The sequence below is a fragment of the Lagopus muta genome, chromosome 13 (assembly GCF_023343835.1).
Source record: "Lagopus muta isolate bLagMut1 chromosome 13, bLagMut1 primary, whole genome shotgun sequence".
NCBI lineage: Eukaryota > Metazoa > Chordata > Aves > Galliformes > Phasianidae > Lagopus > Lagopus muta.
This window is the reverse complement of record NC_064445.1, coordinates 8,483,707-8,506,496: the sequence shown is the minus strand read 5'-3', so window position 1 is coordinate 8,506,496 and position 22,790 is coordinate 8,483,707. Positions and strand designations below refer to the sequence as shown.

Sequence of the window (22,790 nt, the reverse complement as noted above, 5' to 3'; positions counted from 1 at the left end):
TTCAGCAACTTACTTAACCCACAGATACCAGTACTTTAATCAACACCCTGCAGTAATGGCTAAATTGGGACTGAGTGGGAATTTGGAATTTTACTCTGCCTGCTTAGGCTACTTACTACAGTAACTTAAATTACTGTGGAGCACAGGCAGTGACAATGAAAAGTCTTCTTGTATCATTAACTAAATGTTTACAACTACAAACACTGTAACACAACCTATTCTTTCTGTTCTTCCAACAAAACAAAACACCCAGCTCTAAATCACTAAAGTTCATGATTTACTTCCTGCAAAATCTTTTTTTATTACCTTTAAGGTTATGGCTATGAGTTACAGTCATCAGTACATATTTTGATTATATTTGATTTACTCAGGTATAACTGCATTAGTTACAGTGGTTGCCAACATTTGTCTTCAAGTAATTCTTCCAGCAAGAAGAACGATGAGTTCAGTTCATGATTTCATCATTACAGTCTCAATTTTTAGGGCAAGTGAAGGAGTTTGGTTCCACTCAACTGGCAATACAGATTATGTGCCTGTCATTTATGCAGTGTGATGAAAGAGCAGATGTATTTGTAAACTTATATTAAATAATTGCTCGAAAAAGAAATCAGTCAGGTTAAAAGCTATTTACAGATAATTAGTACAAGTTGTTTTTTTTTACTTTAAATACATAAATATTTCCCATAACTAGAACTGAGCTATTTCTAAAATACAACTCATTTCAATGCAATAAAGATAAACTTCATTAAATAATGTATCATATTTTGTGAAGGAGTTCAAGGAAAAATTGTATTAACATTTAAATAACTCAACCCAGCTTTGTGCTTACATGCCTTTTTTCAGAAACAAGAAAATACTTCAGGTGGTTTTTGGCATTTTAATTACAGTGCTAAGAGAAATTCTTGACAGAAAAATTATAGAAAACCAACCATGTCTAAGTTTAAAAAAAAATCTTCACATTTTGACTTAAGAGACTGCAGAATCTCAGTTACAGCGGAGGAGTAAATCTCCTAGAGCTCTCCGCTAACATACCTGCTGTTCTGTTGAATCTTCAATAGCCTTAATCATCTTGCAGAATAAACAAAACATACAATGTGAAATTTTACACCGCAATCAGAAAAAAAAGGTTGGTATTAATTCATAATTACTGTAATGCAAACAGAACTGTATCCCATTATTTATAAAACTGCAACTTCCAAGTTCGTTTGCCACACGATTGTAAAGGCAGTGCTTAATTTTGATCTTAATTAGAAACAAAAATAACATACCTCACTGTCATGAGAACCACAACAGCACTTTAAAGTTATCATTACTGTGCATAAATTTAAATGAAAACGAGTGCAACAAGAGTCTTGTATGATGCTCTGTAAGCACCGAATTACTATAAAAAACAGACAGTGGACCAGTTCTCTTATCTGCTGGCAACAGTAACTTAGTACTGACTTTTCTCAAATGACAAATTACCAGTAGATAATAAAAGAATTAAAATTTTGTTAAAATTTTAAAATTAGAATTTAAAATTTAGTTAAAATTTCTTAAAATTTTGTTCCAGAGTGGACAGTCAAAAGAAGAAACACAGTTAAGATTACATATATCACATGCATAAACTTACATGTGTCCTTCATGCATGTCATAGTTGAGGAACACAGCTCAATGACACAAACTGCTGGTTGTCCTAAATCCACTGGAGGCACTGTCAAAATAGAAACCTACCAAGCAGAAAGAGAACATTCTGAATTGAAGCTGATTTGAAATGCTATTTCTCTAGGCTGTATTAACTTACACTAAAATATTACAGACGGCAACTCTACTTACTTTCATCAACTATTTAATTAAAAGTTGTTTGGTATCCACTGTATTGCAAGTAAATCACAATATTAAGAAATGGCTGGTAATTACTAGATTTGCCCAGTAGCAGAATTTAGAACACAAAAAAAATACGCTTGTTCTACCCAGGCATAGGTACACACAATGAATTATGGAAAGATAAATCTATCAAAAACTACAGAGCTTTAATACCTTTAGACTTCTACAAAAACAGTCAGATTATCTGAGCTTAACAAATATTTACCAAGAAATTCAGAATAAATATTTGCATAGTCACAGAAAAACTATCTGCTTCATCATCTAAAGTTTGCCAATCCCATAAATAAGCATTTATGCAATATATAAAAAAAGCTCTAGAGGAACAGTTACAATTTCTGTATGTATAAACTGTGATAAAGTGTTTCTATTATGAAAAAAACTTCTGTTAAAGCAAAGTAATACAGAATATGAAGAAATAAGTAAAGGTGAAAATAACTGCAAGGTATTATACAATTTTATTTTCTGATTTATAATCTTAATAATCTGTGGGATCAATCCTGCAGAGATAATGCATACATAAATTTTTACAGAAGTCAATAAGGTCATCTTTGTTTGGAACACCTTCAACAGCAAAATAGAAAGAAAACCTCACAGCACGGTCCTTTCCAAAATGATGAGTTTAGGAATTAAGTTGGCAAGACAGTTCTTATATGGGAATGAGAGAAGTATTTTAATGCAAGACTGCTAGAAACAATGGTTAGGAAGAACACACTTCTCTGTCATCTATATTCTTAGCCTGTAGACTATATTTAATACGTGAGAATACAGGAAGCAGCAGAAAAAACACAGATTGCTGACCTTAAAAGTCTGACAAAGCAGAAAATCGAAGAGATATGAACAAATATGAAAAGAATCTCCATCTATAGACATGAATGTTATAAAAAAACATTACATCTTACACAAGAAACTGTTAATTAATATTGCATGAACCAACGATCAGGGAAACATCAGGCACAGAACTAAAATATAGAGGTATTACTAGCAGTTTTATCAGTACAAATATCAAGAGAGAGCTGACCAAAAACCTTGATTCAAGAAGAAACAACAGCATAAGCTAATTCATAACAGTTAAGCAGTTTAAACATTCACAGTTCATAAAGAGGTAAGTGAAACAAAATTGATATGTACCTGCTGCTCCGAATCTGTCTTTAGCACAGATTGATCTGTAATGAGCACTGCTCTGGAGAGCTGCCTGTAATTAAATAAAAAGAAAAATATGTCATTTCAGAAAGATGAAAAAAATTGCAAGTATATACAAAGAAGAGAAGAACTATGCACAGAACTAGGCTGTGCTACAAAGATTAATTAGGGAACAATATTCTTTTAAGTTTAATTTGCAGAGTAATACATTACTGTTTGAAGAGATGCAGTATCCTGTTTTACTACATACCTATAACATACATTTACGCATACACTCTCGGAAAGGTAACTATCTTCCACAATAAAATAGCTGGCACTTATTCTTTGTCCAAAATGATCAACAATTGCTTTGCATCTGTTAAAAAAATTCAAACCAAATTAATAAATTCAGACAAAGTAACAAAAGTATGGATGTTTTAAACGCTATACGGCACATCATATATATCTGTCAAATGAATTATCTGTACACTTTTATCATGTGAACTCCTAAAACAATTGATAAAGAAATCCTATACTTATATGTTCTACATGGTACATACAATTTTATGTACATGTTAGAGTATTAATAAATGTGTAACTTTATAAGGAAAACAGACTTAAATTAACAACACTGCCATTTGACTGTGCACGAAAACAGCATATATTTCACACTTCATGTTACATGGAAAAGTGACACTCTGAATGATTTTGTGGGTTTACCATCATGGTGTTATTTTCCCCCATTGCATATTGTTCCCCTATCAGTAAATATCATGACATGCATGCTGTGCCTTAGGAATAAGCATTATTGTAACTTCTGTGATTAAGACCATCTATGCAACTAGAGAAGATGAGAATCAAACCTAGATAAGTAACTGCAGTCAGTTGTCGCTAGCTTTAGCAGGGTTAGTATTTCACATTGCTTCTTCTAGTCAGAAATGAAAACTGAAGAAGGGTGGAGGCAATACTTACATAAAAAAGTAAGAAGTTAATAACAAGTAAGCACACTTTTATAATGCTAATTTCTGATATCTGTTTCATAGGAATCTGAACATTACGTATATACCTATATTCAAATGTAATAGAAAACTTGCAAAGTGGTAATTAAAAATCAAATGGTATAAGCATTAACTTTAAACATGCAGTACTTTTCACAGTCACATTCTGTTCAACATGTTTGCAACTTTAAGAAGTTTTTTCTTAACGTTAACCTGATTTCTTTCACAAGCACTCATTTGAATATTGCAAATAAACAAGGAAATCAAGCTGTTACAGCTTTACCTAATTATAACCTTTCTTATTGTTTATGAAACAATTTCCCCTGCCACCCCCCTACATGTAATCGAAGGAGAAAGGTTGATTAAATGTCATGTTATATCACTCAAAGCCAGCAAAAGCAGCTATGTGCTTTTTATTTTCCTGCTAAGTGTTGTTTCCTCTCCTTTGTTCAGGAATAGCTATCAGGCTGTGTGTTTGATAAGATTTTGAACAGAAAAGAGACAGTGCATTTCATATCAGTCTCCACTTTACTTCAAAGGATGATGCTGAGAAAATTTCTTTCAAGTACTGCTTCCAAATATGGAAGACACTTATGCACTGACATTATCAGGTCTCTGTCATCTGATATGTGTTGGGACAATGAATCATACAGAACCCTCCATTGACCTTCTTTCAATGTGTCTAGATAAAAGGATGAAAATTAGAATCCATCTCCTTGCAGTGCCACGAGTTATAAATGTACTTTATAGGGCTCATTATCCAAACTAATGGACTAAGGGCGACATCCTTGAAATGGACTTACCAGCACTGACAAAGCCGGTATGCAGTATTTCAAGACAGATATGTAAATTACTGTGTGTTTGCTATATCTTTTTATTGCAGATGTATAAATTTCCATTTCTCATATCTCTTCCATTTTCAAGACATAATTAAATAATTGGAAACGTATTTTAAAAGTAATACTAATAATAGACATTTATTTGATAAAGTTCATCAGACAAAGCCAAATAAGTGACCTACAATAAAAATGAAGAAAATAACAAAAAAATAATAATCATCATCAATACATTCAATTTGCTTTAACCTCAAACTAAGCAACATGCTGTTTTTGTTTTTGTTTTTGTTTTTTGTTTTGTTTTGTTTTTATTTTCTAACAACGCATTAGCTTTCCATCAAGAGCACAGAAAGTTTTGAATGTGTATTAAAACACTGGACATAATCTGACTAGATAATTAAAAAGTAGAAATTCGGAAGTGAATTAATGAAACTTTAAAACAAGTACATCTAAAAGTTTGCGTACTTTCTTGCTGACTCCTCTGAATCTTACTTTCAAAAAGGGATAGAATAACATGCTAAAAATAACTGGGGAGGTTGGGACTATCATTGACTGCTCTCTGCATATCAGAGATAGTAAAAAACAGTGGTAAAGCAGTTGATCTAGATACTGAACTGCTTGTTCGTTTTCTGAGCCAGACAGAATGTTAGCTGTGTCTGGAGAAGAGTTGGAATGAACTTTGTGGATACTTAGGGTTAGATTAAAATACTAAACAAACAATAAGCAGTTTGAGATGCAAATCAAGGCTTTGTCTATAAGTATGAATTGTCCTTATGTGTACGCTGAAAAAAACCCTAAAAAATTAAAACCTTAATAAAATTTGGAACTCTATGAAAAATGTTTCTAAACTAGTCATGAACACTGCACAATTTGTCTATGTGTATTTTGTTTAACTTACTTGTAAGCAAGATAAACTACTGATATTCCTACATAGTCTCTAGCTTGCTTTTTCTACAGAATGTTTTCAAGTTTTCAATTACAACTGAAAATCGAAAAAAAGAATCTTAAGAGAGTCAAAGTCTGCAGGTAGTCTAATGACTGATAGAACGTTCGTAACACACACCACGATAGCCTACTGAGGTGTCAAATAATGCCACTATGGAAAAAACTACAGGTTGATTTTTCTTAGCTCAACTTTAAGCCTGCCTACAGGCCTGATATTGTAAAGGAATTTATCCTAGAATAAGAGGGCAGCATAGTTTATGACAACAATCTACCTAAAAACTCATTAAAGTCTTTTCTCTTGGAGTGACATGCATTATCAGCAGAGATTAATCTGATGAGTCTTTAGGTGAGCTCCATTTTTAAAAACGCAATAACAGAGGGCTTTGTTGTCATCTGATGAAAATCAATTAGAGTAGGTAAGGCCACAAGGAAAACTAACATCACTCATCACCAGCCCCCGGCAGCTGAAATGATTTGTCTTCCAAGCTTGGGTGATCAGGAGCTGTAGTAATATCACAGGGAAATTAATTTAGTTTCTATATTCTAGACCCACTTTCCTTGTTCTGGAGGACCTATACACAAATTACTTTTAATCAAGGTTGATGTGTTATTAATATCAAGGAGGATCTTTGAAAAATCTTTTTTTTTTTTTTTAAATTGACCTAACACATTTTTCATCTGTATTTTGTATATAAACAGAAGGTTACTTATATTATCCTTACCGTCCTGATTCTTTGTCCACTACAAGGCACTGCACAGAATGGCGAAGACAATAGATACCACCAAATACAGCACACATCCTAGGAACATACAAAATAAAGGTTATTCCCATCACAACTAACCATAAGCCATGTGAGCAAGGCAAAGTATTGTGCACACTGTCACAGTACAACATTCTTAATGACAAGTCCATTTCTGAATCAGACGATCAAAACTTTATCAAAAAAAAGCATACTGCCATGTAGTTTTGCAAAACGTTTGTTCACCTTTTTTTTAAACTGCATTTATCACAGTCTCCTAAATTGTTACACTAGCTTAAGAACTCATGCTCTATTATCATCCTCAATCCTCAAAAAATAGGAAAAGTGCCTATTTACTGCAGACAAACAGAGTAACTACTGACCATGTTACACTGCAGATGGTATAGAATGAGAAGAACACACAGTAACCAAACCAAATTCCTATCTGAATTTTAAATGTGATTCAAAAATTATTCCTTTATTCTTATGAATCTGTGGGGATTACTTTTCAGTTCACACATGACACTAAGCAGTGTAGGCACTTCACTGGCTATGAGTAGCTTAAATTTTGAGGATAACAGAAAAGGGTACTTAAAAATCTTAGAGTGTCCTCTTACAAACAGTCATTCCCTAAGTTCTGCAAATGTTAATATCTAGCTGCTATGTACAGAATAACAAGAAAAAAAAAAGTTCTAATCAGAAAAAGGAACCAGATTCACAAGTCAGTTTTTAAAATGTTACAGTAACTAACCTGTTGAACAGTTTTCTACTTAGGAACAGATCCCAATCACACAAGAGAAAGTAAATTACACTATCTAAACAGTAAGCCAGAACTACAACTCATCTGTTTTTATACTGTAAGGAGATTGACAGTTAAATATCATAATTTATTTTATCTAAAGTGTTAGGAAGTTACTTTTGAATGTGTTGATACCAACTGTTACAGGATATAGCTTTTCGTAAGAGATTCTGTAATTATCTGGTCAGATAGTACTGATGCAGTGCGATGTATTCAGTAGAATGACACTGCTGCAGTAGGGGTCAACAACTCAAACTCAGTCCTCAACAGGCACGTTTTACCACAGCATTTGTAACATGGTTCATTCTAAGAGGTAACCTGCAACGACACCTTGCATGCATTCCTGCTTAGAAACATGCTGCTCTAAGACCCGTGTCTTCTATTCTCCACTCTGTTTCACTGCAGGCTACTTATAACTAGGACCAGAGACTAATCTGCTAAAGCAAATCATACTCAGGTTTCCTTATTTTAGAAAGGTCAGTGAGCCACCTTCTTTGTTCCATATCCAAAGAACTAATATGACAGCACCTGAATGAAATCTGGGCCTTCATGTGAAGTGAGCCCACTGCAAGATTTCATCACTAGCCCGGATGTCACACTACTCCTCACCAAAGCTCTTCTTCACGTGAATCTGTCCTATGCACAAGAGTCAAAACTGTTCCCCCATGAAGCAGCACAGTAGAAGTTCAGTTGGTCTGGTGACAAACACAATCTCGGGTTTATCTCCCCATCCTAACTTCCTGGATCTTCCAGGCTAAACCTCTGGTGATTAGTTTTCAGATGATATGATGAGACACAAGATAACTAACAACTACAAAAAAAAAAAAAAAAAAAAAAAAGCTTAATTTCTGTTAAGAGATGCCCAAAGTTTTAACTGGACCACATTAACATTCAAATAGCTGCAATGTCACTACTTCTAAAAAGCTTTAACCCTAGGTCCTTAAAAAATCTTAAAGTAAGATAACATTCTTGAAAATGCCACCAAAAAATTGACAACAATTCAGTCCTTATTTTTTTGTTAACAGTGCACTATTTTCAGGATATTTTTACTGTAAGAAGAATATGAAACAGACAGGATGAAGTTCTCAGTGTAGCAAAAGGTACAACAGTACAATCACTGATGAAATATTTTTCCTATTATGTTGAAAGAATAAGAATCTCTCTTTTTAAATTTTCCAGCCAGTGTGGAAATATGTGAAGAAGGAAGATGGGGGAGATGTCCCTGATCCCTTAAAACTTCAAGTTCATCCTGTTCAGTCTGATGTATCTTGGGAATCTTTGTTATTCTGTTTTCTCCTATGGATCATTCACTTCAATCAGCTATCACTGATCTCATGAATGCAGAAAAGAAAGAATACAATCTTCATATTGGCATAAACTGTGTATCCTCTTCTCAGAGAGAACTGCTGAGGTAACTGTCAAATGTTATCAAGCCTTCCTTCTTCCTACAAGTTAAATAAACCCATGCCTTTTTGTGATACCTGCTATTCAGAATAAAGAAAACATAAAAATCTGTTAAAATACTGAACATGCTACAAACTTGTCACATTTTACCATATCTGAGAAGGATAGTCTTAAGTTTTCCAGTTAACATCCCTTTTATTCCACTAAATTCTAGTGTGACCCGGCTATTTAGTTTTCAGCTCACAGATGAATGGACAGAGCTAAAAGTAGGAGGGCATAATGGATGCCATTTCTAGTTTTTATCTCATTAACAGAGTCAGTGTAGGTGTTGCATTTAAAATAAAGAAATGTGCAATCCTACTTTTTCTTTAATAGAGTTTACACTGTAATTAAAAAGATTAGTGTTAACACATTTCTAATACTTGTATGGCATTAGCTAAGCATCAGCCCAGCTGCAGCGCACCATTAATCTAAGAAAGGCAAGGTAGCTTGCTGGAATGTAGTTCTCCTCGACTTCCAGGGTGAGCGTGGGAACTTCATGGCTTACAACTTGTGGCTTTTTAAGTTACAAGTCTTCAGTGAATCCCAATAAATCATATATTATTTAAAAACAGGAAGAGTAGGGTTTTTTTTTTGTTTGTTTTTTTGTTTGTTTGTTTGTTTTAATATGGAGTAAAAAATAATTAAAAAGAAATCTAATTCATCCATTCTTAGGAAAAGGATTTTCTGAATTCTCAGTTTGGTAACCAATTTTCAGACCTACTGCTGAATTCCAACTACTGCTGAATTCCAACTACTGCTGAGTTCCAACTTACAAGTATTACTGAAACTTTATAGTAAGTATGCAGAACTAACACTAATTGTTCAACCAATGCTTGTCATGTTCTAATTTCCTGACGAAGTTCAATTATTCCACAGGTGTGAAACCAAAAGCACATTTTAATGTGAATATATTTCCAAGTGAAATTGACATTTATTCTCCTCTGTTAAAAATGTGCCTTACTTTATTTAATGAAAGATACCAACTGACAAGTACAAGAAAGTCTATTTCTGCAAAACTGTTTTCTGTCTTCCCTATCATACCGCTGTATGCACTGTTTGTTTGCAAGAGCAGCTCACAGAAAACAGTCTGTCAGGAGACAGTAGTCTCCATAGAAATTAAAGATAAAAGCTGTAACTCATCCACATTTCTTTGTCAATTCAGCGACCATGCAATGAGGCACTGCAAAAAAACAGGGATGCAGAAGAGATTGTGAACCTCATACTGATATTATGATGCCTTGAAAGAAATATTTTATTACATATTAAAGATATTCTGCAGTACTGAAGAACATTCATTGCCTTTTCACCCTGACACCTTGCATAAGAACAAATCCAAGTCAGTAATGTCACATATGTAACTTTCATGGATGATAAACTTGGAAGAAAAGAAAAGCTTGACGTTGTAAACTTGACTTCCAAAAACAGAAAATGTATTGGCACTGGAAAGCCATGCTATATAGTTCAAGGACAGTTAAAACCACAATACCTTTTAACCAGTATGAATAATGCAGCATAGACAATGGCTGAAGTGTGTCAACAGCCCACATCTCTTACAAATTGTAATCCAACAAATGGTTTATGGAAATGCAAACAATATTTCTTACTTGCTTTTTGCCAAATCACAAGATCCAATACCCTAGAAGCACCACTTCTGTCCAAGCAAAATTCATCACGTTGAATCCTGCTCATGGTTGTATGGATGTTGTTGAACACAATACAAAATAACAACCGCTGAAGAATTATTACAGGGCCTTGAGACACTGGCTCACCCTCCATGCTGCTGCAAAGAGTGACTTCTAAGCTGATAAAACAGGTATCAGGATTTAAACAAACAAACAAACAAACAAAAAACTCTGATAAATTTATTTCATATGGTATAACAAAAAGTTTGTAGTGTTTCCTAACAAGAACTAAGGTTACTTAGTTAAAAACTGTAGAAACTATACATTTCCTTTCACTTCAACTACAGTAAAGATTGGTGGCTGTTTGCTTTGTTTTTAATATAAACAAACACACTTTATTTTACTAACATGCTTTGAAAGAACTTTGCTGCTTGGCTGCACAAAAACGCAAATTACTTATTTTCAAGAATAGTCTGCTATCCAGCTGAGGAGGGCATGACCTGTTTTCACAGTAGGCCAGCAGAAAGTGTTTCTTTTTAAACGAAAATAGGAATGAATTTTGATTGTATTGTATTAAGCAACCATGCAGAGCCAAAATACCTATTAAAACAGCCCCGTCTGGAAAACTTCATATTTAGGAAGAACTTGCCGAAATTATTTAAATATAGAAGCTGAAATATTAACTGAGCGTCGACCCAATAATCTATGGCAAAAGTGAAATCACTGCGCTAATGTTACTTTCATACAATAGGCTATTCAAGAAGATGTGACTCCAAGCACAAGGGAACTCTTTGATACCATTAACCCTGAATGACAGGCATTTAAACTGATATTACTCTAATTAACTACTGCCTACAACAATATTTTAAGTTTTGCTGAAGGATAACAAGAACACTGTACTCTACTTCAACTTTGCCCCAGGGACATCAAATCTTATCACAACTAAATTAACAGTTTTGAAAAATTTTGGCCTGGTAGCCCTCCCTCATATGCAGCCTTTAAGTGCCATTTCAGTTCCCATCAAGGTAAGAACCAGTAGGTGTAATTGTTAATACAGCTGTGAAGCAAACGTACATATTAAAAGCTTTTTGATTTTTGACAACACATTTGTGATGATTTATGAGTTTGTATATAATTGGATTATTCTATTAATTTTTCTGATTACTGCTTCAGCTAATACAGTGAAGGTCACTTACAAAATAAATCTTCATTACATTTCACAGAAAGTAACTGACTCCAACTAGTTGTTTTCTTTAATTAAACACTAATGTAACACGAGAGAAAAATAGGCTTCAGGGTTGCTGCATCTGTTGCAACATGAGGAGTTTACCACTTTGATGTAATGCTCTGAGATATTAATTGAACAAAAATAGAACATCTCTCCATCTGACATCTTTATTTCCAACACTGAGATACTATAAACACCCTGAACTTGCAGACCACCCTTAACTTGAAACTACAAAAAAGAGGTGGAAAACTATATCACAAAATATAGTTTCACTCATATGAAAAAGTTTTTACCTCTGGCATATATTTTGTCTTCCATTTTCTAAACTGTGTGGAGGGATTAATGAGGAAATATTTTTCTTGACAACTGTACAGCTTTCTGGAACAACCATTTTCTAAAAGATGAATACTATATGACCAACACAGAAGGTTTTGGAGCAAGATCAAAGAAAAACATGCCAAGGCCTGAAGTAATGCAGTTCTCTTTCAATTTATTTTTTTCCCCCACACAGACCAACCAGTGTGCCCATTTTTATGTTAAATTCTGTTTGTAAAAGGTCTCTAGGACCTAAGCATTTCCTTCAATACTGCTTTATGTTTTAAAAACACTAAAAAGTAGAACACAGACAAATGAATTAACTACAGCAGCTACTGTTAAAAGAACTAATTTTTTCAAAACAGATCCCATATGAAAGACAAATTTCATTAAGTGCAGCAATCACTTTGGAGAAGGAAAAAAAAAGTAAAAACCAGCACCAAAGAAATACTTAATACTGCCACCTAGAACTGTTCTGGCATTTTTAGTTAATGATAATAAATGACAACAAATTCTAGAGCAAGCAAATGAAGACAGCGTTAACTACTCTTTTTCCTGGGGACTCTGTTCAGCATTCCTGTTCAGAGTTTTAAAAATGTCCTAATGAATTTATAGTCATCCTAGTTAACAAATCCAATTAAGAAAACCATCAGAAAGTTTTTTGCAGAAACCAGAATTCTTACGCCTATACTTACACAGCATGGTAGCTTCTTCTACCAGATCTTGGCATCTGTCCTAGAATTGCAAGAAAGAAATTCTGGACCTCTGATCTGGCAGTACTATGGTAGGAGCTGCTACAATGGCAGAGCTCCCAGTTGGGACACTGAAATAACAGCGAGGGACCTCTGTAAAGTGAGGACCTCTGTACCCTTCATTTTCACCAAACTCTTCTCATGCAGAACTAAGAACAAGCTCTTCTTGATTGTATGGGTTTAAGAATGTTATATAGAGAAATGTGTATTCCTGTTCATGCCTTTAAATAGTTCAGATTTCAGCCATATTTAGAAGGAATTGTAGGTTTACAGAAAAGTACCAAACTAACCTAATACAATAATATATAAATACACTAATTACAAGAAAACCTCAGGAAGAGTGAAAACTACAAAGATTTTAGCAAAGACTTGTAAATTACAAAGAATTATGACAATTTATTGGTGTAAAACTATACCCAGCAAAAAGTCTCATAAATCTATATGGTAAGGCATGGTCACTTCTTGAAGCAAAACCAGATATTACTAATAAAGTATTACTAACACAGTATACAATAGTATACAGTACTAAATTTCACGTGCTTCCAGAAATTGTAATGAAAAACTACACACTGCAAAGATGATGATCAATATGATAAAGAATAAGGCTGCTACCTTCTGAGCATAGATTCAAAACTGCAGGTAAAAGAATGGGACCAGGTCTAATACAAGTAGTTACAGAGCCATAAAGTGGCTCAAGATTTTGAAAGGTCAAAAACCACAACATTCCAATGTTCTTCCTTAAAATAATGACATTTTTACTCAAAATAGTATGTTCAATGAATTTAATCGATACTTGTGCATCTTGTTTTGCAAAAGTATTTCAGAACAGGCTTCAGAGGTAAAGTTACTACAAAATTAACTTACAATTAAGTTGCATGCTCTTGACTGAGTTTTATGTAAAGCTCCAAAATAAAGTATAACACACTTCAGCCATATCACAGATGTGCTTGTATCATCATATAGCTGTTAATTACCAGAATTTAAGAAAAAAAATTTAAGGCTTAGTAAATGGGAGAATTATATAAAGATTTTTTCAAGACACTGCAATTAACACTAATTAAAAGTAAGTACAAATTAATAAGCATTCTCTTGGATGTTATACTCAAACAGATGATTTTTAAGTCAGTAAGGTAAAGATCCACCAGACAATATATTCAACTATGTAATTAGGAAGTATCCTACTAATTAAGCCCAAAGGCATGTGTAAATTGTAAGACATTACCACAAGGCAGGACAAGAAAAAAACCCACAAAATTGTTCAGTGGTTTCTCTACTTTTGTGACAGCAGTTAACCACAAACTTCTATGGAAGGTGAAAGTACGAGACCTGTTTGGCTGTAAGCTCTATATGTCTTGTAAGAGAAGTAGCCATTCCTCAAAAAAACGTCATTTATCTGCAATTAAACAACAGTTCTGCCCTCAAAGAGGAAGCTGAGAGATTCAGACTGTAGGGCACAGACTCAAAAAAGAGCAACTGCAGAAACCAGTCATTGAGCATTAGGTCATCTACAAAATGCATCTATGTTCTCTTGGCTTCCAAAAAAACCCTTCCAAATTCAAGTAATCTTAACCAAAGAAATTCACAGACTATATTACTAATTTAGTAATGTTTCGGAGGCTAGTTTTCTCTGCCTTCTACTTCAATCAAAATGGACTCTGCTAAACTACATTAGCATTTACATCTCACACTGGTTGTTTCCATAGATCTGCTCATAATGCTGTAATACATCAACATGTCTGAATCCTTTAACATAAGACATGTTGTGCTTACCCACATAATCAGAGAGTAATTTGCTTATTAGGAGATGGCTGATAAATAATACCAAAATAATGCATTAGAGTACGTTCCAATTCCTATAATACAATTTCACCACTGAAATTTTTTCCACATCTAGCTGGGGCTCTAAAACATAAACATTTTGTCAACATTCTTATGATTCAGAGCATTCCACGTGATATATCCTAATATTAGCTGAAGGCCCTTAGGAAGTACAAACTTTTGTAAATGACTATACTTGTTGCAAGTGAAACAGTAAGTATAAGAAAAGCTCTCATATTTGTAAACAATTCAAATGTCTCACTGAGAAAAAAAGATAAATTCTAGAACTGCAGTGTATTTTAAAAGTTTCATACAATGCATTAGAATGCATTTCCCAACAAAGGTTATTCCCAAATTAAAAGTCTTTTCCTGTCAAATTCTGAGAAATAATGTGGGCAAGGACACAAAAGCATTCCATAGCTTTATTAACGACAATGCTCACTGATCTGTGAATAACCTGAAAAAAATGAAGATTATTGAGTTACTTTACCAATCTATCCATCCATCACTAGAGAACAGGTTTCAGCTTGATGGATTATCACACTTCCATGATGTTTATCCCAAGAAAGAGTTTCTCCTTAGGGGGAAAAACAAACAACTGATCCTACAAAGTCATGCTAAACACTTGCCCATTTGGCATTCATCTATGAACAAACTGAAAAGAAATATATCAAGTTTGTCTTTAAAAGCCAAACTGCATCAGGAGTTTTATTATATCACTGAACTGCAAGTAAAAATGCAGTAATTACAAAGAAAGCAGCACAGCAGCTTCTCTTACTAGTTGGCATTTTGATTAAGATCAAGCAATGATGGCAAATGGTCACTAATTCTAAAGCAAATTTTCTGGTCTGAAGTGAATTATCTTAAGTGATAATAGATATATAAATATGAACATGATTTATTTTGAAATTAGAACTTCTCTCAGATACAGCCTATGCTTTTAAAGTCAGCTGAGATGCTTTCCTACTAGCACAGAATTGCAGACTTCCTAAGAGTCAAATTTGTCATGCAATTGTCAAAAGGAAGTAACAACACTGTTTAAATTTAATAATAAGGCAAATCTTTTAATACAGAAAAGTTATGCATATTGCTTACATGTAAAGACTTGATACTTATTTATAGCTTCAAATGAAAGAGATGTTATTATGAATTTTTAAATATATCAATTTTAAATGCATATTATATTCAGGTTTCCTAATATCCGGCTTTAATTTTACATTACCAAAAGCTTCCTGAAGATCTTAACATGTACATAATTGAAAATACTAAATACCTAAGGCAACCCTAGAAGCTTCAATATTTGTAGCAGATAATGGCTCAAATGTAAGGGTAAAAACTGATTATTCATTTTCGAAATACATATAAGAACTTCCCAAATCAATTGCACAACCCACTGTATCTCAGCCTGGACTCAGTCATCTCATAAACTCAGGGATTAAAATGGAGAACCATCTTCATCAAATCTTTATCACAGAATTATCAGTCACTGGCTCTGACACAAAATGACTAATTTAGGCTAGAATCTCTAACAACTATTTTAAAAAAAAGTGATATTACCCACAAAATGAATACACAATTAAAAAGTAGAAGTTCAGAGCCTTTCTATAGGAAATGCAAGACATTAATTGATTACCCATACAAGTCAGTGGATCATTAGTTCCCATGGCAAAGCAGCAGAAGATCCCCTATTACCAGGACCACATTTGTCATTTCTTGGATGACTATTAACAAAAAAAGAAAATTAAAGCAGGGTGTATCACCCCTCCAAATCTTTCACATGCAAACAGATGGTGTATGAACAGTCTCTAGTTCTCTCCAAAATTTTAACTGGGGAAAAAAAAAAAATGCACCACTGCTTAGAAAGGCCAGTTTCCATTTGGATGCTCACGTTTGCATGGTCCAGAAAAAAAAAGAATCTGAAAACAAGCTGAAGAAAAACTCAAAGACTTGATCAGAATTCAAGTTGTTCACAAAGCAAGCACGTGGAAAAAATCACAGAAGCGAGGTCACAGCTCGAAATAAATAGCCTCGTATCTGGCAGTTACTTTAGATTGATTTATTTTTAACCTAAATATCTTACTTGTCCCTCAGCTACAAAGGAAAAATCAGAAGTTGACCATTTTTTCCGATTTACTCCTTCATTAGGAAATGTTTGAGGAATTTCTGAAAGTCATTTCTAGAAGTATATAAAAACAACACAATCACCCCATGCAATACAAATGCTGCATTACTGAGGCCTTTGAACTTACAGCAATGCTCAGTTGTCATCTTTCTTCAGAGATATGTTTTCAGGAAAATTAAAGTTGTTACAGAATTGCAACAAACATGTCAGCACAGCACACCACAAAACAAGCCGATTCCTCCACCTGCCTCGCACATACTTCAGTGAAGTTTTGGCGTCTCATGCTAACTGTAACAAACCTAAAGGTTCAGTACGATCTTCCTCAAATTGTAGGTTATTTTTTCATTAATTTATTTTCACCAAGCATAATGCATACTACTTCATCAGAAAAGAAGGAAGATAATGGTTTCATACCTACAGGTTTGAACCAAGGGCAGTTGGTATTCAAGCTAGCAAAGTTCTGCTTCTTAGCCTGGAATAGCAGGAGGCTTCCAATGACCTTACTTATATCACAGATTCAATTTATAGAGACAGAAATCTCACATCTGCACCTCGACATATTGGGAGGTACATTACAGTGATATAAAAGTTTAATTTTCTCTCCTAAACCATACCTGTTTAAACCAATAAAGAACTAACACCACTTTTACTCACTCAAATGTCATCAGTAGTTATGAAATGTTGTACTGTTTATGCAGAATTCATTTGGAATGCAGGGATGTGACTTACAAATGTCTTTGACTCATTCACATAAATATGCATGCATGCCATTTATAACAGTAGCCTTGATGAGAACACACAGTGTAACTGGCTGCAAGAAACGCTTAAGAGGTTTACATTAAAACAGAATATAGAACAGCGGTTAGAAATCACAGAACAGGTGACACCTTACTCTGATAACCTGGTGATAAAAACTGCAGGATATGATGTATAGGTTGTGGCATTACTACTTTACAGTTTGAATAGCATTCCTCCGATACCTCTCAGTTTTAAAAAGATAAAATACCCCAGGCAGACCAGATATATTAATTGGGATTAATTAAAAATATATATATACTGTGCCTGCCTTCTAAGCTGTAAAGCCATTCCAAACTTCCTAATTTTTTTACCTAAACGGCTTATAAAATCTTTATACAAATCTTTTAAAGCCACAATTATCTCTTGGTTTACGAGAAACAATTCACATACTCTCCTTATCATATTGATAAGACTTGCAATTCAACAAAACAAAACCAAACTGAAGTGCAGCAAACAATGCTATAAAGTTCAATCTAGCTGAAGATTTCCTGTGATTGTCAAAGAGCTTTCCAATAAGAAAACTCATACAACCTCTAGACACCACTGTTTCTAATTCTTGAATTATAATTCTTGATATTGCTCTGCAGATCAGAAAATTGCCTGTGCTGACTATTAAGCCAAATGAAGCCGAAGGGCTTTTAAGTCTGCAAGAAAAAAAAAATAGCAAGAATTCTAAGTTGAACTTCAGTAATTTTTTTTCCAGGTATTTGATATCCAAGAAAGTCTAAGGAGACTAATACAAGACTTGTGCTTCTGTAATGGCTCCTTTTGACTTTTCATCTATTGGTCATGTACTTGTGTCTGGTAACACAACATCCTGGTAAGACGGAAAAACATCCCTAACATCCACAAACACTGATTCTATAACATGATTATGTCCAGAATTCTTACCAGAAATTTGAACAAATACATTAAAAATCCTGCTCGCTAATTCTGTGTGCTTAATTACATAATCTCCCACACAGATGAAAAGTTATTGGAAAAAATTACCAAATGAAATTTCCATTTAATACAGTACAGAACAATTCTTAATAGCCTGGTGAACTAATGGTAATTTAAAAAGACGAATACCGAAACATTAGAGGACAATTTCACACGGTCAAGTAAGACCAAGTAACACCCGTTGCTGTTGCAATCAGCTACTTTTTAGACACCCTCCCTGAAGTACAATAATTTTTCTAGAATATTTCTATCAACATGTAGTTACACTCATCCTACATACTAATACAAAAGCTCCAACTGACAAGGCCAGTCTTTTAACTGTAGCTTACGTAGTGCTACTGAGAAGAAAATCTATTGTGCAGACAAGAAAGGAATGTTAACAATCAACAGCAAGCTCTAAAACAAAATTTCATAATTGTAGCACACACAGAAGAAGCAGAATTTGTCCAACAAACAACTAAGTAGGTAAAACTTTGCACTGGTATTTAAACAAATGATATTTGAATACATACAAAATGGCATAACTTACAGCATTCCTGCTTCTCTCAATGAAATACTCCTCAAAATCTAGTTTCCTGATCTCATCAGCTGAGTGCTTGACTATCCTGTAATTATTATTATTGTAACTAAAATATGCTTTTTTTTTTTTTTGAGACTGGTCACTGTGACTTTTTTTGAGACTTTCCACAGCGAATGAAAATTCAAAGTCAACAAAATCAACACGAAATTTTTATTGAGATGTCTTCTATTGAATGACTTCTATCAGCATAAGGTTACCAAATATTTCCTGTTTTGAAGATGTGCGTTAAAAAAAAAAAGTTAAGGCCTACCTGCAAAAACACTGTGGAATCTCTCCTTGACCATACAGAGGAAACAAAAATGGTGTGTTGCCATAGCGGCCAAGGCACTGAAGAAACTTTCTTGTTGCCTGAAGACCTTCAAGAGTGTTGCAATCATTTTCCGACACCATTGCGATAGAATGAAGAATGAAGTGCTGCAAGCTAGGTGTTAGCTTTCGTGTTTTTAAGAACTGGGCAAATGTACTGTTCTTGTAGTCTGAGAAAAAAAGGTAAATTCAAGTAAAGTGCACAGCACAACACCTGTACTTTCTCACAGAAACATTTTTCTTCAGGCTGAACTATATTAAAATACACAAAGATAATTATAAAAGGAAATGAGTTCAATAAACATTGAACAAAATGGATAATGTAACTTCAATAAAGAAAACTCTCAGAAGAAAGAAATAACACTCTACTAATATTTCAGAATAACACAAATCCACTGCATAAGACGAACACCTTAAAGAGCAACATCTAAATATGGCTCCCTCTGTTTATTATGCTATCTTCATCTAAATATATTTCTAAGTTGTGAGAAATCTGAGAAACTGGGCACATAAATCCATTGGTTTTGAAGTGCCTGAGGGTGGCAGATTACTCTGATGACCTGAAAGACGCTCATACAGTTGAATCCAGATTGATTTAGTTATTAGATTGTAAATATATGCAGAGAAGGGCCATTCAAATAATTTTTTTAGTTCACTTGCACAAAAAAAAGCAGAAGTCAGTGATGAGGAACTTCTCCTTTAAATTAGTACTACTGCTGACACTTTCACTCCAAAGAAATACAAGTCTTTTAGGAGATAGTGAATGGAAGCATTTCTTCTTTATACATCTCTAAAAATATCAGTTACCTTAATAAAATCCCGTACTTTTTCAGGAAAATATTTCAATACCATTCACAGATTTGTTCTTAAGCTCATTTCAATTATGTGAAAATTCACAGGAATAAGAACTACCAGCAATGCTGTGCCTAGTATTATCAAGCCACTTATTCTGCTTAAGACTCAGCGTACAAACACAACTTACTGCCTGACATACGGCCATGGAAGTAACCGACTGACATAAATGTTTCTTCGGTTTGCCTTTTTTTCCTTTTTTTTTTTTTTTTTTTTTAATTTAACCACAATGAACATTTCCTATAGAAAGTGTGACTTGCAATGGAAGTAATCAGTTCACGAGGAGCAACTTTAAAGTTGTGAAGTCCCTACATTATACTAACCTGCCTCAAAATACTTCCATTTACTTCTCAGGCTACTTTAAAGTACAGGAGCAAAATGCTGTTAACTATCTTCGGAAGTAAAATAAATCTCATGTAGTTTAGACACATAAATCAAAGAATTAATTTAAAACTGATGTAGGATTTTTTTTTAATTTTGTTTTTACCTAACAGATTTTCTCAATACCACCTGTATCATTACTCTGTGTACCTCTTCTTCTTCCATCAGCAAAAAAATTGAAGTTACCTGTAATCTACAAACCACCTGGGTTTAATGAGCTATTCCCCCTACAGAATTTTGCAGAGTTCATTACATTGCTTCTCTAATCTTGCCAGATGATTCTCTATATTGACCAATTTTGTCCTGTGTACAGTTGAACTTTCTCTGATGTTTGTACCTAATCCAAGTGTCACATACAGCTCTAAGCAACCAGACTGACACAAGTGATTTTTAGAACTGTTCCTAAAGCTACCTTCTTTCAAAACATCGCTTAATGGATCTATGATCATGCTACACAAGCACTAACTTGGATCAGCCTGAAACTTACATTAACAGTTTAACTATTCCTGTCCTCATTTTTTTTTATTTTTGGCCTGAGTTTATTTTCTGACTCCAAGGACAGAGTGCAACACCACCTAATTCTTAGTATTCTCAAGTGTATAAAGTAGAGAGTAGGTGCCCATTACACTCCTTCTGTTAGCCACTTTCCTCTTTGACCTCATACTCAATATATTTGTGACAACACATCTTAAATATATTCTCTCCCCAGACAAGCCAAAAATTAATAGAAACACTCTGAACTTGCCCTGTCAGGTATTAAATTACATTTATACCCTAAATTAAAAACTCTATTTTCTCCATTTCTGATATTGTGGCAACATACTGTGAAGTAAGACTTGTATCCTATCCAAAGAAGCAGAGAAGAAATATCAGATACCTCACACCATATTAAAAAATCCCCGAGAGGAAAAAAAAAAACAAAAACAACATTAAAAAAAAAAAATGTATAAAACATCTTGAGAACTTACTGCAATATACAATTTGTTAAAGAAAAATATAAATAATAAATTATGTTGAGGGAAACAGAAGAACAAGTATACAAGCAGAAGAATTTAACATTATAGTGAAAAGTTCAAAGTACACTTTGAAAATGAATCTATAAAAATAAGTAGAATGAGAACACAGGAGAGCTATCAGAATTTTGCCTGAATGAACGAACTCGCAAGACAAGGGTGTACACTGTGGATTGAAACACTACCTTGGTATTCATCAGGGTGCTGTTCATACTCCAAACAAAATGTCAAAAATTTCATTAGCATTCGTTTTTCCACCATTGCAAGCTGCCTGCTGTTGAAGACATCTGCTCTAGAACATGGTACCTGAAAAATATGTATTTTTTAACAATTCCAGATACTTTTAATACTCCAGGTAGGAAAACTATGGAACACCATAGGAAACTGAAATTTTTGTTAGATAATCATTTGTCTTCTATTACACATATTTACTTATATATTTATTTCAATTATTTCTGAACACCACAACAAGAAAAGTTACTTATTTTCTGCAAAAATACACTAAAACCTCTTCTTCCTCTCTTTCCCCTTTATTTTTCATTAATTTAACTTGCATCTCTGACTGCAGAGTTAATGAAAAGAGCTTTCATTAATTAACTATGCCAAACATCTCCTCTTACCGTTATCAGACCAATGACTCCTCCTGAAGCTTATGCCAGGGAACTGAAAAGCTAAGACCTGGGAGTCTTTAAGAAGTGACTGCTGAGTCAATCATGGTCTAAATATTTGACAACATATATGAGGCAAAGATTTACAACAGTAACTTACTGGTATGCACATGCATATCCAGTCTTAGTTTAATTAGTTTTAGGTTTTTCGTGTTGTGTTTTAATATTTGGATATATCATTTACAAATCTTTTTTGTTTTTAAAAAGAAATAAAAACCCTTTCCTTTTTCTGAGGGAAAATACTAGCTTACTGTTACAAAACTCTCATGTAACTTCAGAAAGTCTGTTTGTTTTTTTTTTACTTTAAAAATATGAGGTTAAACACAGACAGTACATAATTCTAAGATACCTGTTCTACTTTTCCTTCTCGAAAGGCAAGAACTCGTGTTGCGTTTTTGAACTCTGCATATCTGCTAACGTTTGACTTGATCAGAAGTTCAATTAATAGACCTCGGGAGTAAAGCAGCTGCACAATGAAGAAAAATAATATAATGAGTAAAGAGAAAATGCTTACACCAAAGAAAAAAAAACAGTGACACCAATAGTTACTATATGTAAGATATTTTCTGTAACTATTTACAAGCACGCACAATAAAGTAAAATCTGAATAAAAGAATATCAAGATTTAGTAGCTGCAAAATAAT

At 33.8% G+C, this 22,790-nt stretch overlaps 1 protein-coding gene across 1 annotated transcript in view; it reads right to left on the bottom strand.

The window, feature by feature from the left end:
- CHM (CHM Rab escort protein) overlaps window positions 1-22,790 on the bottom strand; it is a 56,647-nt gene that overhangs the window by 10,584 nt on the left and 23,273 nt on the right. The window contains exons 6-12 of the mRNA XM_048959544.1: window positions 22,496-22,612; window positions 21,664-21,784; window positions 19,177-19,402; window positions 6,487-6,564; window positions 3,257-3,361; window positions 2,995-3,058; window positions 1,613-1,709 (exon numbers count right to left, since the gene is read on the bottom strand). Of these exons, the coding sequence (XP_048815501.1) occupies window positions 1,613-1,709; window positions 2,995-3,058; window positions 3,257-3,361; window positions 6,487-6,564; window positions 19,177-19,402; window positions 21,664-21,784; window positions 22,496-22,612 (808 nt within the window). The remainder of the gene's footprint in view (window positions 1-1,612; window positions 1,710-2,994; window positions 3,059-3,256; window positions 3,362-6,486; window positions 6,565-19,176; window positions 19,403-21,663; window positions 21,785-22,495; window positions 22,613-22,790) is intronic.